General features: G+C 35.8%; 1 protein-coding gene across 5 annotated transcripts in view; it reads right to left on the bottom strand.

Annotated features, from left to right (window-relative positions):
- The window catches only part of USP12 (ubiquitin specific peptidase 12), a 47,020-nt gene that overhangs the window by 17,599 nt on the left and 13,960 nt on the right, over positions 1–15,461 (bottom strand). For all 5 annotated transcript variants that reach the window (XR_015704681.1, XM_087757203.1, XM_087757205.1 and 2 more), the window contains 3 exons: positions 9,399–9,612; positions 5,041–5,267; positions 187–263 (listed from right to left, as the gene is read on the bottom strand). Coding sequence is in view for 4 of the 5 variants with exons in the window: in XM_087757203.1 (XP_087613329.1) it covers positions 187–263; positions 5,041–5,267; positions 9,399–9,612 (518 nt within the window). In the remaining variant the exon portion in view is untranslated. The remainder of the gene's footprint in view (positions 1–186; positions 264–5,040; positions 5,268–9,398; positions 9,613–15,461) is intronic.

Below are 15,461 nucleotides of genomic sequence, written 5' to 3'. Positions count from 1 at the left end.
AAATGCTATAGATACTAGTTTCTTGTCTGAAATACACATATAAACATGTACAATATAAACATAATTTTATACTCTTAAGTCTACATAAGCTAAAATTTGCTAAGCTTGTGAGCTTTTAGTTCTACTTCCTGCTTTCTAGGTAACAGATAAAAGACAAATTATGAAAACTCAGATTTTTCCATCTACCTTAAACAATGAGTGATTGAAGTATTCTGCTCCACATCAACTGAAAGGTCTAAGAAATCTTCATCTTTGCTGCTTATCTGCAGGAAAAAAAAACCCAATAGATTATAGTTAAAACTAGTTATACTAATTTACCTCAGTGTTTCAGTACCATTTTCTATTGACAGAATGCATCTTTTACCTTACAACAGCCTTTTAAAAATTGTTACAAGTGGCCTTTCTATTTCAGAGATGTGCTAGATCTCTGTTTCTGATTTTGTTCAGAAAGAGGAAGAGGGAAGCGTATATGTGTCTGTGGGGGTATATAATGCCAGCTGTCATTATGCTGTGATTTCAGCTTAACAATATAAATGCCATATTCCTTCTACACCTCACTCTTTCCAAAAGAATACAATCACTGGGATTCTTCTGTTTAGTACTCTCACCTCTGTTCTTCCCCTATGATTCCCTCCAACTGAAAGTTATGTATTTGCATATCATAGTGTCCCTAATAAAGAGCACAAATATTTTGCATCCTCTTCCTGGCTAGATTCATACTCTTAAATGAGCAGCAGATAGCAAATTTGTTGGTAAATGAGAGCGTGGGACTTGGTCTGATAGAGGCAGAATAGTGCATAGCCATTTCTTACAAAAATGCAAGAATAACAATTAAAGTAAAAAAGAAAACCCTAGAAGCAGAGAATAAATTCCATCACAAATCCTGAAAAACGGTGATGGATGAAATCCACAACTGCCCTAAAAATGAACTGTGTCATTAAAAGGTTTAGGAAATAGCAATCTGCAACCTTAACTTTTGTCTGCTAGTGTTTCCTCTCTGTATTTAGAGATACTCAATGCCACTGATGAGAATGTCCTCTGCCTTTTATGACTCCTAGGTACAAAAGTAAATGCTTTTAGAAAAGATCCCTGGCTGCAGTTTCTTGATTGAAAGCAGGAAAAGTTAAACAACTATAGGAGAACTAATGTAAACTGATCTTTAAAACATATGAGATTTATGTTCCCTTTTCAACTCAGAATAAAAATAAATTTGTAAAGTTGTGTGGACAATTCTTCAAAATATCCCATTGCAAACCACTTTTGGAATTATCAAACTTGAGTTTATAACACTAAGAACTCTGGTGGAAATCATCTTACCCTAGGGCTTAAGAACGGCTCAGGAAAAAAAAAATCAGTTCTAGAAAATACTCCACTGCAGTCTTCAGCTAGGACAGCTGGAATTAAGGAGTCATGTGATCAGTGTTATTCAGACATGCAATTAGATAATTCTTCCTCTCTTGGTCTAATCAAAGAAAACTCCATGAAACAATAAACATTTCACAGTCAGCTTTATCCCACGCAGAAGCTGTAAGGGCGGGGATAGAAGGAGAAGAGGAAAGGGATGTGTTGTACTTGGTTAAAAAGAGATTGGTACTGAAACCAGAAGTTTGCAAAAGGAATTCTTCCATACTTAGTGATAATACTGCCTTAAAGAACCTCTCTCAGCTTACCCAGTCCATTGTGCACTTAGGATCATGAGGAACCATTAAAGGCTTTGTTGAAAGAACAGCCAAGTGGATTTTTTCCATCTATGTTGATAATTTAGAAATTACTATTCCTAATTTTCAAGATTTTTTGAACATTAGTATTTGAACAGTCCTTTTTCTTTCCAACATTAGCTCATACAGTTTTAATTAAAAAAAAAAAAGAAAAATTATTAAAAAGTCACCCTCCACTCTAACCAGCTCCCCCCACCTTCTGCAGAGGCTCTGTTTCAAATAAACATCACTAAGTTCCTTAGACTGAAGTCACCAATGCTATATATTTCAATCACCTATAGAATGAAATGAAGATGGACATGGTCAGAAAACCTCATCACTTGCAGATTCAAGCCCTGATGTGTTCAAAAAGCCATCTGAGTGCTCCTAACAGGAGCACCTGAATAATAGTGAAGAATTTGGGTGTTCCAACATTCTGGCTAAAGGTGATGGTGTGTTGTTCTCACATCAAGGACATAACCGGCACTCAAACAGCTCAGCTGTACTCTGACAACCAGTGCCACACAGAACAGAAAATTCAGAAGGCTAACACTCATGGAATCTGTATTTCTTTCAGTTTGGAATTTCACTAGCAATGTGAGTCAGCTCACTGACAAAAAAGCTTTTGCAACTGTAGGCTCCCATGTGTGCTAAGACAGAAACTATTTTTAAATGAAACTGAAACAAAGGGCATGATTTATGTTGGTTTCAAAAAAAAAAGAGAAAAAATAAAGTAGGGCACAGTTAAGGTTTCTATAGTACTCCTGTAAGAAGAGACCACTGAGATTTTCCTTATTGCCTTCTCTCAGTCCAAAGTAGAATTGAGCCAAAGAATTTTATACCTTGTAGAGTCATTTGAGCACAAGAACAAGACCATCAGCTGGAGAAAAGCATTATCCACATGTTTGGTGCTTTTGACCCAAGACAATTTCCTATTTTTCTCTGTAGAAGTACTGTCCACATTTAGCCGCTTCGAATTTAATCTTAATGAAGCCAATTACATTATTTTCTGGTTTACTGTTACTCTTTCCTTAAATTCTGAGAGAAATCTGTAAAACCATGCACTTCTAGATCATTTTTATCAATTAGCCACAAAAATTTGTAACATTCACTTCATCATACTGCCTCTACCAAGGAAGCCGGAAAGCATCATAACAAGAAATTACATTAAAAGCATGTAAAGACAACTTACAATCCATTTTGTAACTTGTTCATTTTATAGTGTGGCTTGACCCATGACACAAATCTTTGTTAAAGAATCATATCTATGTTCCTTCAATTCCACTGTCCATACTTAAACTAAGGATAAATCTTTAGTCAGTTCATTTTTTATTTTAAAGATGGGCTAACGAGACAGAGTGTCCTGGAAAGAAGCTCTTTTCTATAATCAGGACAATTGAAATTGGAATAAAATCTTGCCATGTTGATTTTAGGAACATTGAGTAGGTTTGGCCAGTTAAAAGATGACCATTCTCACTTACAGCAGAGATATACTATGCTTTATATTTAAGTATGTGTTAAATTCCAAATTTAAATTAAAAATACGCTAAGGTTATTGTCTTATCATTAAGAAGCGCTAGTTCATCCACTATTGCTGTGTAATCTTCTACATGAGTTATATCCAAGTACTCCTGACATTTTAAGTTATATTTCTAAACACAGAAAACCTCTAAATGCCAAAAGCTTCCAATAAACATTAAAACAATCATATATGCTCACTATATTTGAAAATAAGACACTATTCACAGTAATATTACTTAGTTAATGTGTCTAAATGTGTTTCTAAGTGCCCATTTTCAGGTCACTGTGTTTTAATTAGACACAAGCTGATATAATGAATAGACAGAAGCTGATAAAATAGTTTCCAGATTATTAGGGCTTGGAAAACTAAGGCCCTAATATACTAAAAACCAATGTGTATTAGAACACTGAATTTAAAATTCAACTGTCCAAGGAGGCACAGTGGCAAACAGACATGGCGTATCCTGTTCAGCACTAGCTAACAGAAAAACAGAACTGAGCAATACTAGTAAAACTCTCAAAATTGTGATAGGTCTGAAAACTAATTAAATATGCTGGCAAAGAGCATATCAGCATTTTAAAATTGTATTGAGGACTGTACCTAGATCAAAATCCTGACAGCCGTAATTCACTATGACATAGGGAGGAAAGGTAATGATGTCAGTCGTTAAGAGACTAAGCTAAACTAATGTTTCAAGAAGAAAAAAAGTCAGTTCAGGAGCTAAAAGAGACGCAATTGACAGTTGTCATGAAATAGTTATTAGGGAGGGGAAATCTACCAGGAAAGAAAATATGGTAGCTAGAAATCAGCACCCAAATTACTCAAAATACCATGATATACTGAAGTCTGCAGTTACACATGACATTAGGAAGCTATTTTCTTTGAAATAAAAGAGAGGTGGCTATTTCTAGAGGATGGAGAAAATTACATGTGAAATATATAGATTTAATCTGATTAATTCTTCCTTTCCAACGTCATGCTGAAATATGTGCATTACCTAATTAAGTTAAGGAAAATAGGTACGAAGACTCATACAAAAAATACAGTCATTTAGTTTTTTACAATATCTAAGGTATAGACCGTGACAGAATTACTGTAATTTTCAAATTGTGCTGCTTTTTCTCTTTCTCAAGCAGGAAAAATTCAATTATAACTTTTTCTGAAATATATGCTTTCTCTTATTGTAGAACTATTATCAAAGAAAATTTTAGTATAGCTTACTCAAAGAAGGAGTTTATTTCTCAGGGTCTAGTATTAGAAGAATTCCTGTGGACAGACATTTAGGAAAGGATTACTTTTCCTGCACATTAAGTTATGTTCTTTGAGAACCCCAGTCTACTGTCTCAGTGCCAAAAGCCAACCACAGTATCTTGATTTCAATGGCTTTAAATTTAAAAACTAGAAATCGGTGGAAACTGATGCAGAATACTTATGTATGGAATGTATCACTAAGCATGACATTAAATTATTAAGACATTAAATTTGAGAAGAACTCCACATCCCAAAGTAGCAGGCTTCATTGCTCTTAGGAATACATCAATTTAGAATTTTCTAATCTACACTTTGAAGTTGATTATGATCACACTGACAAAAATTCAATTGGGCATTTGCCTAATATTGACCCAAAGCTTTTTCCTACAATGCATGCATCAGCTGCTGAAATTTTCTCACTAACAGAGAAAAAATGCAAATGTTCATACGAATGTAAGATTTCTAAAGAAAGAAACTAATCTAGTATGTTAGTCTGTTGAGATAAATGAATCATGAAACACAAAGTTCTGAAACACGGGAATTCATTTTACGAAGTATATACGGACTTACAGTTTCACACGTAAGACATCTGGTTTCATTAGTTAATGTTCCCTGAAAGATTTCATGAACCCAGGTTGGGTCTGGCGGGCTGTTATTTTCATTGTCGATGTTGCCATTAGGCAGGCGACCATTTTGTTTCTCTTGTTTTCTTTCCTCTTGCAAGATATCCGCAATTGTATTTAATAGATAGTTTAAGAACTCATGTGCATCCTGCTGCATGTAGTTATCAAAAAGCTCTACAAGACAAAACAACAGAAGATTTCTTAATTAATCAGTTAGTGCTATACTACAAAAAAGTTTTTAAAAGAAGTCGAATTTCAAAACCAGTCTTTATTTCACGTCTTGAATCATTCATGACAATATACCACCAACCCAAAATGCGTACTTCATAGACTAAGCCAAAAATACAGGGGGTGGGAAGAGGGGAGGGCAAGTCAGCTTACATTCACAGAAATCTCTCAGCTGATCAGAATTAACAAAAGAGCAAACCATTCCGCAAGAAAACTAGGGCATGATTCAACTACCTAAACACAGGTGTACACATAGTGCCACCTGGAATGTTACAGCTTATCCCATCCAGCCTCCAGATGACAGTCCACGGTGAGTTGGATCTCCTACAGGGGCTTATGCTATCTCTGCCAAGCTGAGGTGGATGTCTTGGATAACACAGGGCATCTCAAATGGCACTACATGTTGATATTTTCCAGAAATGAACAGAGAACATATGACAGGAAATATTTCATCGTCTATATGTTCTATCACAGGAAGAACATGAACAATAAATGCTCAAAATATTGCTTTATTTATTTTCATTTTTAGGGTTTTAAGTCCACTGCTGCTCTGTCATAAGCACAGTGTCATCAATACTACCAGTGAAAATAAGATTAAGACCAAAAACTTAAAGACACTGATATTTTTAAACAACTGTTTCCTTTCTCAAAGCTCTGTAAGTAAGGTAGTATTTGTAGAAGCCATGTCAAATTAGCCTAAAGTTCTAGCCACAGCAAGAGCAAACAGGTTTCAAATTACGACTTGAGGTAATAAATAGATGTCTTTCAAGATCTGAAATATTGCTTCTGGAGGTTGGTATATGTGGGCACCTTTATTACTGGTGGACTTGTTGGATAGATAATAATGGATTCACTATGCTTTCCGCTTCATGTACTCAGTTTGTCAACATTTCTAAGCATAATAGCTTTAGGATTAATTAAGTGGGAGGGGAATAGTTTCACTGGCACATACTTGCGATGTATAGCAATGATACAGATTAAAGCATGAAGTTGAACTCTCTTTCTTACAAATCTACTCTCTTGTTTATGTTCAAACTGGTACTACCCTGAAAACATCATTTATTGGAGTCCCCTGGGATATCAACCTGAGAAATCCTCTGCTGCTACAAATCCTCACATTAGGAATGGGACTAAGAAAACCATAAAGGCATTGAATCAGATTTATTAAGTTAATTCTTCTCTCTCTGATCAGGAATTCTTACAAGGAAAGTTACCTGCCAATTTAAAAAGCATTCTATATCACTGGCTAGTATCATACAAGTCTTTTAATGTGCCATTACTTCAATTAATTATAACTTGCAATTTGCTTGCAGTCCAAGTGTATTGTGTTTCTGTGGCAAGGTTTTGGTAGTGGGGGGGGTTACAAGGGTGGCTTCTGTGAGAAGCTGCTGGAAGCTTCCCCCATGCCCGACAGAGCCAATGTCAGCCGGCTCCAAGACGGACCCGCCGCTGGCCAAGCGGCCATCAGCGACGGTGGTAGCACCTCTGGGATAACATATTGAAGAAGGGGGAAAAAAAACCCTGCGCAATTGCAGTTGGAGGGGGGAGTGAGAATATGTGAGAGGAACAACCCTGCAGACACCAAGGCCAGTGAAGAAGGAGGGGGAGGAGGTGCTCCAGGCGCTGGAGCAGATTCTCCTGCAGCCCGTGGTGAAGACCATGGTGAGGCAGGCTGTCCCCCTGCAGCCCATGGAGGTCTGATTCAATTGGCAATAAATTAAATTAATTTTTCCCCAAATTGAGTCTGTTTTGCCCGTGATGGTAATTCGTGAATGATCTCTCCCTGCCATTATGTCAACACAAGAGCCTTTTCATTATATTTTCTCTCCCCTGTCCAGCTGAGGAGGGGAGTGATAGAGCAGCTTTGGTGGGCATCTGGCGTCCAACGAGGGTCAACCCACCACACCAAGAATATACTAAGAGACTGGCCTTCAGTGGAGGGATAGTTCCCAGGACTGGAAAGATGAATGAAGAAGATACTCAGTGAAGCTTAAGTTTTGAAGCGCATATAGAGACCACATGGAAGCTTTACTATCATTCACTTGATGGCATTCAGGAGTAAACTTCAAAGAGAAAAAAAAAATCCTGAGTTATTAGTAAAGTAGGGAGGAATTTGATGCTAATCTAGATTATTTGGAGAGGTTAAGTAGTGCAATAGGTCAGCCAAGAGTATGAACCAAGTAGTTTATTTAATGAACTACTACACTATTTTTGAGAAGTAAGCTCAACTCTGAATCTAGCCAACTGCAACGTCTTTATTTAATCAAGTAAGTCAAGGCAGAACAAGAGCTACAAGTCTCTTGAGGTAAAACACTTCAGAGATTCTTCAGAGTGGTACATCACGGACCTCTCACGGCTATGTGCCCTTCAGTAGATGAGCATTAAATACAACAGAATGAAAGCTACACATTATTCATTTTATGATTAGAAGAAATTTAAGCGAGTGTAACAGTATACCTTCAGCTGACTTCAACAGCTGCTTCCCAGCCAGTTAAGCTTTAAGGTCATTAATACATGTATGTTGTATTCAGACTTTGAAAATAAAGATAGAATAGCAGCATTACAGTCTGGAATACATTAAGATTATGTTCGCAGTCATCACCCTGGTATAGCTGGATACTGACTGGAATAGAATATAGATCGGTGTTGCATACCTACCTGATTCTTTAACTCTTCTTTAAAGCTCAAACTTGTATACCTTTACAATAAGCACTTAATAGCATATATGATGTCCATGTAATCACTGCCTGACAATTTAGCCATTTATTTGTAGAAAAGGTGAGAGTATCGTTATTAAGAGACCCCAAAAGCCAGCAAGAGCTGAACTTTCACATCTGATTTCTCTAATGAAGATTTTCCAATTGCCGCCCTCTGCTTAGAATTTTAGTGTCATGACATAATTAAGCATTAAAAAGAACACTTTCTAAAAAGAACTTAATGGCTCCTGTGGTTTACTTTGTGCTTTCCATTTGAATCCATTCTCCACATTTGTCACAGTTAGTCAACATTCACTGACATAATGAACTATTTCTGTAAATGCATCAACATACAAGCACACTTACTCCAGTATACTTACAAAAGAATTGAATCACAGTTTTCTATTCTGCATATGTAAGAGATTGTACATTACCTGAGAGCTTTTTTTTAACAATATTATTACAACTCATGGTGTGCATTTGCTGGAGGTGTCACTTCAAATTAGGAATGCCATAATATTTTATTTCTTGCTTTTACTACAGAGATGGTCATCATAACACTTAAACACTTTTTTAGTCTGCATACACAGTCTTGGAGAGATTACAACAGTATGAACATGTCTATTGCAGCAGTGTTAAATATCGTACCTCATACAGTTTATTTAAATCTAGTGGCTATTTTTTAGAAAAATTTTATGTTATGTTTTTATAAAAGCATATCCAAATTGAGTAGTATATTACAAGGTTTCATTTATATTTTAACACTGAATTATTTTCTAAAACATTTTTACCAATTGGCAGATAAGAGTCAAGTAATGTTAAAAATCTCTGGAAATCTCTTGAAATTTAGGATATCAATTACAATAAAAAAAAATAGCCAAAATTACTTAGTGATTTTAAAATTCATTAATCCTTTAAAAAGCAGGTCAAGCTAAGTATTGCATAAATTCTAAATGAATTTAAAAATTTGTGGGTTTTTAAGCTGCATTCTTGAAGGGAAGTCTTTAACGTCCTTTCTACATGCTCAGTTTGGGAGACTGATTCCTGCATTCAGGGAGTAAGGTTTTTTTAAACACAGAACAAAAGCTTTACAGTGAATTTTGATTATAAAAATACAATTCATAGAGAGGCAAAATTAGCAAGCAATTTCATAAGCAGCCACTGACAATACACTCCGTTCTACATGAAGAGAGACAGACAAGGATTCTCTCTCAAAACGGCTCCAAGGTTACACCTTTGTTCTAGGGTCACTTCTTCTCTATACTGCAGAACCAAGAACACTTCCCATGCGTAACAGATACGTAGGTATTCCACTATGTCAACTTCAGAATTAAATAATAATTGCTATTATTATTACGCAACAAAAAGAAAAAAAAGTTACCATTTTCTTTTCGTAATCTTGTTATAAATTTCTTGGGAGGTATTACTCCAACTTTTTTCTTCTGCGTGGCTATACTGTGGAAGAGATCAGCTAAGCACGTAAGGAGATTCTCTTTTTTTCTTGGTTGACTCTTGTATGCTAAGACTTTGTCTCGAAATGGCCGACAAAAATAAAGTGCCTGAAGAACTGAATTGCAGTAGCATGTATTCCCAAACTATAAAAGAAGAGAGAGATTTATTAGCTTGCATTGTATTACTGTAGAGATTAATTAAAAATAAAAAAATTTAAAAATTAAATCCAAAGTATAAGAGAATGCATAAGCAGGCGCAAATTTTCTGCAACTCATTTCTTCCTGACTTTAAGACAGTAAAGCATATTTCTGTTTCGCAAAGGATTAACACATACACTGTTAAGTAAATGCAAGAAACACCTAGGTAAATTCGAACAATACTATATAGCACTGCCTCACTCCTGAATTTAATTTATTAGTAATATTTTGCATTTACTTGGGTCAAAACGTTCAACAAATACCACCAATTTCACAGCTCCCAAAATATGCCCAGGTAAAAATATCTATCCATCTACCACAAGTCAGCCACAACAGTAAAGAACAGGCACAGCATGACCTTGTACTGTGAAGAAATTCAGCTGTAAATTGAGAGCTTCTCAGACACTTCAGAAATTGGATTCTCCAAATCTTATTAGTTGTGATCAAAGTCAGAAATAACTGCTTTAACCTGTTCCTACGTTTTCAGTTCTCTTTTCAGGGTGACAGGATTGGCATTCAGGAGCTTTCTTAAAAGATTGCAACGTGGCTTGTTTAGGATTCAAAGCTATGGCACAGGTGGTAGTTTCAAATCGAGACTGAAAGGAAAAGAATGCACAATTTGGACGCGCGCATTTTGAAGGAGGCAGGTCACTGAATTGAAACGGGGCAGCTAGAAAAGCATCCGTAACCCCCTTTGTACCACGACACTCCAGATGTCCCTCTTCCCCAGACTCCTTCCAGTTCTTAGGCACTTGAGTCTTGCGATCGCTGACACTGTCTCCAGCTCACCCCAACACTGCAAACCTCCCCATCACCTCTGAGAAGGCACCATGAGCTGTCAGTGGATAGAGCCACTCTCATTCTATGCTGCCCTCCTCCAGTGAAACCTATTATCTAACACTGAAAGTGTGAGAAAAATCGTTATAAGGCCCTCAGCAAGTAATCCAACCTTTCAGCTGCAGTCACTCAACCTGCAAATTGAAGCCTGTACCTGCTACACACATGCTGTAAAATGTGAAAATTACGTTCGTATTTATGTTTTCTATAAAGATAGTACCATATATGGGTAGCAAATTGTGATGGAGAGCCTGTTGTATAGCAAACCGAGTTCATTTAGAGATATTTTAAGAGCAGGTTCTTTCAACACAGAAAAAGAACAAAAAGCTTTTACATCTTAGGAATAACAGGGGAGTAACTGGTTTTTGCTCTCTCCCAATTAAGACAATGACAAACAAGATCACCCCACAATTTAATCAGAAAACTGGAAAGTAAATTGTTTTCCTTCATTTTGAATTAATGAAATATGAAGAACTACTTTCTAAATACCCAAGACACACTCAAAGAATGAGTAAGAAGTGTATTTTAAAATAAAAAGGTATTAACAAGTTGGATATATTAAAAGATATTAACAGGTTGGACTCAATGATCTCAGAGGTCCTTTCCAACCTTAACAATTCTATGATTCTATGATTCTAAGTCTTAAGATCTCCATATTAAAAAGCGAGGAAATTAACGCCCGTTATTTTTACTTCTTTAAGCTAGGGAAAATGCTTATATTAGCTTCCTTGTGGTCCAAATCTGCACTCAGGTAGGTCAATGAACTTAAGAGGAAAACCAGGGCTTTTTTCCTTAAAGGAAGCAGATGAAATCACACAGTAGTTTATGCCAAAACATTTAATATTTTAAGCTAACTATTTAGGAGTTTCTAATTAGAAATAGCCATAAAAGAAGAACTACATTAAAACGTTAAGAACATTCTTAAAATGAAATCAAATGGGAAAAGTGCTAAAATTTCTACACCAAGTGTCAAAAGATGAAAAGGCAGCAAATTAGAAATTTCATAACATTCCCATTTTAAAAACAAACAGTCTGATGAGAAATTAATTGGAATGGCAAACATGCAGTGAGAGACGACCACAATATGAAGCAACAGAGTACTCAGAACACTGAGCAAAATTCAGGAGATTAATTTAATATGAATGTATGTTAACCTACATGCCTGTGGATATGAAATAAAAGCAAGCAGATTAAGTTCATAAAAGGTTTTCTTCAACCAAATTCAGAAAGACAGTAGGCAATAGAAGAGTTTGAAAACAAACTCCTGAAGAAACTGTAATTAGTTCATGTTTGTTTTATATCTAAAGCATCAATCTCCACTTGAAAACCTAAACTCTTTTTAAAATAAAAGCTTTCAATCATTAAAAAATTATAATGGCACATGTACTAAACAACAAGGGGGAAAAGGTGGGGAGGTTTCTAGACTAAGCAAATAAGGAATTTGTTATACGAATAAATGCTGGTTTTACCACCATAGTTGCTTTACTTCCCATCTTTGACTCCAGTACAAAAGCACACTTCTCATTTAGAAAACACCAAGACCTTGCTCTAGTCTCCCCATCCTCCTGCCTCCTGCTGAACACCTATACTTGGCTTTTTAATTCTGCTTCTTCAAGGCAGAGCTCTCCTGCTAACCTGGCCGACAGATGCCTTCCTTCTCCCCTCACTTGACAGTTAGCACTGCCTCAGAAGCATAACACTTGTAAGAAGATGTGCACGCACTGCACTGTATAATAAGAAGTTTGCCACCCTAATCTGTATGTTTTGTAGTGACAGTGTAAACACTCCAACACCACTCTGAAATATGAAAATACACAGCAGTGGAAGCCCATTAAACTATTCAAAACAAGAAGGATATTTAGCTAGTTTGAGAAATTAGCTAGCTTTATTCAAAATATAATTGTAGGAAAATGAAACGCTTGTTCAGTCTGCCTCAGAATAACAGTATAAAACTCTAAGAAAGACCGCAACTGTAATTTTGTATCTTTAACTGTCAAGCTGTACAGGCTACTGAAACTCCTCTATCTCATTCAGGGGAAGGTAACAGAGACTATATAGAGTAGAGTTATTTTAATCTATGTTTTCAACTGGTTTACTGCTTGCCTCCTTGTTTCTGTGAGGATCACCTTAAGATGTGCATATCTAAGAAGAGTAAAAATCCAAATTTGCTCTTTTTTTCAGTTCATATTGTTCTTCTGTTCTAAATCCTGAGAAATGAGATTATTTCCTTTCACAAAAACACTGCACTCTGTATGTTTCCCACACACATCTTTTTTTTTAATTCCTAAATCAAAGTTTCAACACTTGAACCTGTGTGGAAATAAAAAAAAAAAAATCGAGACAATCGGGAAAGTTGCAACAAAAACGCCACACACTCACTAAGGCTTATAGCCTTATAGTTCACTCTTCTGACGCAACATACAACTGGGAAGAAACTTGGTTGTTGAACCCCACAGCTCTACAAAACCAAACGAGATCTACAAGAACTTAGATCTGCTTAGAACACTGCCTTTGTGCAGCACTATGATTCCTCCCAGTTCTCATGCGTTGGCAGCTCTGACAACTTTTATTTGTTGCAATGGGCCACGCCAATAAACAGGATTTCTTCAAAACACATAGATCCATTGCAAGAGACTGAATAACCAAACTTTCTGCTCTAGAAGTCTGGTAAACTGCTGAAGAGCTACCAGAGTAGCTCTTATGAGATTAAAAATGTTCATTATTTCATACTCATTGGATAAAATCATTGATTTAATTTGTGAAGCACATAGATTTAATTAGTTTGCATTACTACACTGTAGAGGGAAAGAAGAATGATAGGCAGACTTGATGTTCCTGATTGTCCATGTGCGTGGGACATCATACTACTAACATTTTTGACTTACCATGTATCTTAAATATTTCCTGCTGATTTAGTGAATGGTATTGTCCTTTCAAGCCTAAGATGAATTTTCCATTTAGAGCTTTCATTGACAGAATCAAACATCCCATCAACCGTCTGGTCTTCCATATGCTTCCCATAATTGCCCTTTCTTCATTCTTTTACCTCTCAAATTGTTCTTTCAGCACATCCTCTGAATAATCCCTAGATTCCGCCACAAAGCTGGAGAGGAGATAAGATAGGGCTTCTACCTCCTCTTCTTTTACACTACCTCTGGATAAACACTAAATTCATCATTGACAGATCTCTATTTCAGAATTGTCATCTTTATCTAAAACCCTGTCCCGCATTCCAGACATCTTAAATGGCTAGCCATCACACAGTTAGAAGAGAGCTATTGATTTCCACATTATCTCCATTTTTTCCATTACTCTGGACAAAGTTAGGACAAACAAAATCGATAAACAAATCAGAAAAATTTAGCAGTAAATGTTAATGAACCTCTAAGAGTTCAACTTATTGTAATTGCTATAAAACAATTAGAGAAATCAATGAAGGCAAAAACTGTGATTTCTATCACTTCTCAATCTAATAGTACTCTTAATTTATTATCTAATTATCTAATATTTCTTCTAATTATCATTAGCTCTGTCATTCTTCCTTAAGGCCACTGGCCATAGTTTGCTAATGAAGAAGTCACTACCTTTCCTTTTCCTGATAGATTTAAATTCTGCAAGCTTATTACACATTTATGGCATATACATACTGTGTATAACAGATCTGAAAACCATCCAAGCAACAATATGACTGAATTTCCTTAGCCAACCATTGTACCTGAAAAACACAGCACCAGTGTGCCACAGATGTAACAGAATCCCATTTCACTATTTGGTACAATTCAAACAATTTTGGTCCATAAAACTTAATTGTTTGAAGCTAAAATAAGCAACATTCCTGTACTACACAGAAAGTTAAGAGCACTCTGAGATACCTTAGATGCCTGCCTCTTATGTGTATGGTTGAGGGCAATGACTTAAAGACAGATCTCCCCTCAAATTCCCTACTCCCTCTGGACTACAGAAAGCCAGAATTTGTTGATATTCATTATATATTAGGAAGATTGTCCTTTACTGAAACTTTTCTTAAGGGTACAAAATATGTAAAACTTCAAGATTAGGCGTACAATACAACTTTACTGTTAAGTCTTAAATCCTCTCTGGACTTGGACAAGAAATTAGGAAAACAGGTTACCTGTCAACAGAGTAACAGATTTGAGAAAAGACAAGAACAGCTTTGATGGAAAGCCTAAGCACTGCTACAGAACTAACAAGTATTAACAGTTAAACTACTGCATTTCCTCTTTTCAGAGAAACAACGCATCATTTTGAAGGTATTTTAACTTCAATGAGAAAGGGAAAAAATTACTAATTTAAGTCATGGCATTTGAGATGCACGTAAGTCAGCTTATCAGTAAGAGTGTTTACTGACTGTACAGTGTATACTTGGACTGCAGACTCTTGAACCATGTCAGTGCTAAGAACCTAGAGGTAGAGACATATGTTATAGTAGCAGGACAGCATTAGAAGTAATTAGCTTCATTAAGAAATGCAAGACGATAGCTTTTGATAAATTAATTTGGTTTAAATATGTACTTTCTGAAGCCCCAATAAAGAAAATCATTTAATATTTCATTTCAGAATAACACAATTTCTAATAAGATATACTTTTCATGGGTAATACCAGAAATTAAAATTTCAATTATTCCTTCAAACTAACAATTGACTCCAACAATTCAGTATGTTCTTCCACCATTGCTTTCCCCTTTGGGCTGAGCATTTTTTTTAAATCTTAATACAAATACCAGATGTGAACACTTCATATCATCAACAGTCTTTCACAGATTTTTTTCTGGTACTGTATTTATTCACTTAGATTGGCATATGATGAAATACAACCTACATATTTTAAACAGCTTTTTTTTTTTTTTTTACTTATACATTTTAATAGCAAGAAAGTGATTTAAAAAATACTGAACAATTAGTAAAAAGAAACAAAGTATTAAATACACAGTCCAATT

Source organism: Nipponia nippon, unplaced genomic scaffold (genome assembly GCF_047370975.1).
Source record: "Nipponia nippon isolate SJK-2023a ecotype South Korea unplaced genomic scaffold, ASM4737097v1 scaffold_2, whole genome shotgun sequence".
NCBI classification, from domain to species: Eukaryota; Metazoa; Chordata; class Aves; order Pelecaniformes; family Threskiornithidae; genus Nipponia; species Nipponia nippon.
The sequence above is the reverse complement of the archived record's forward strand: the minus strand, read 5'-3'. Positions and strand labels throughout refer to the sequence as shown.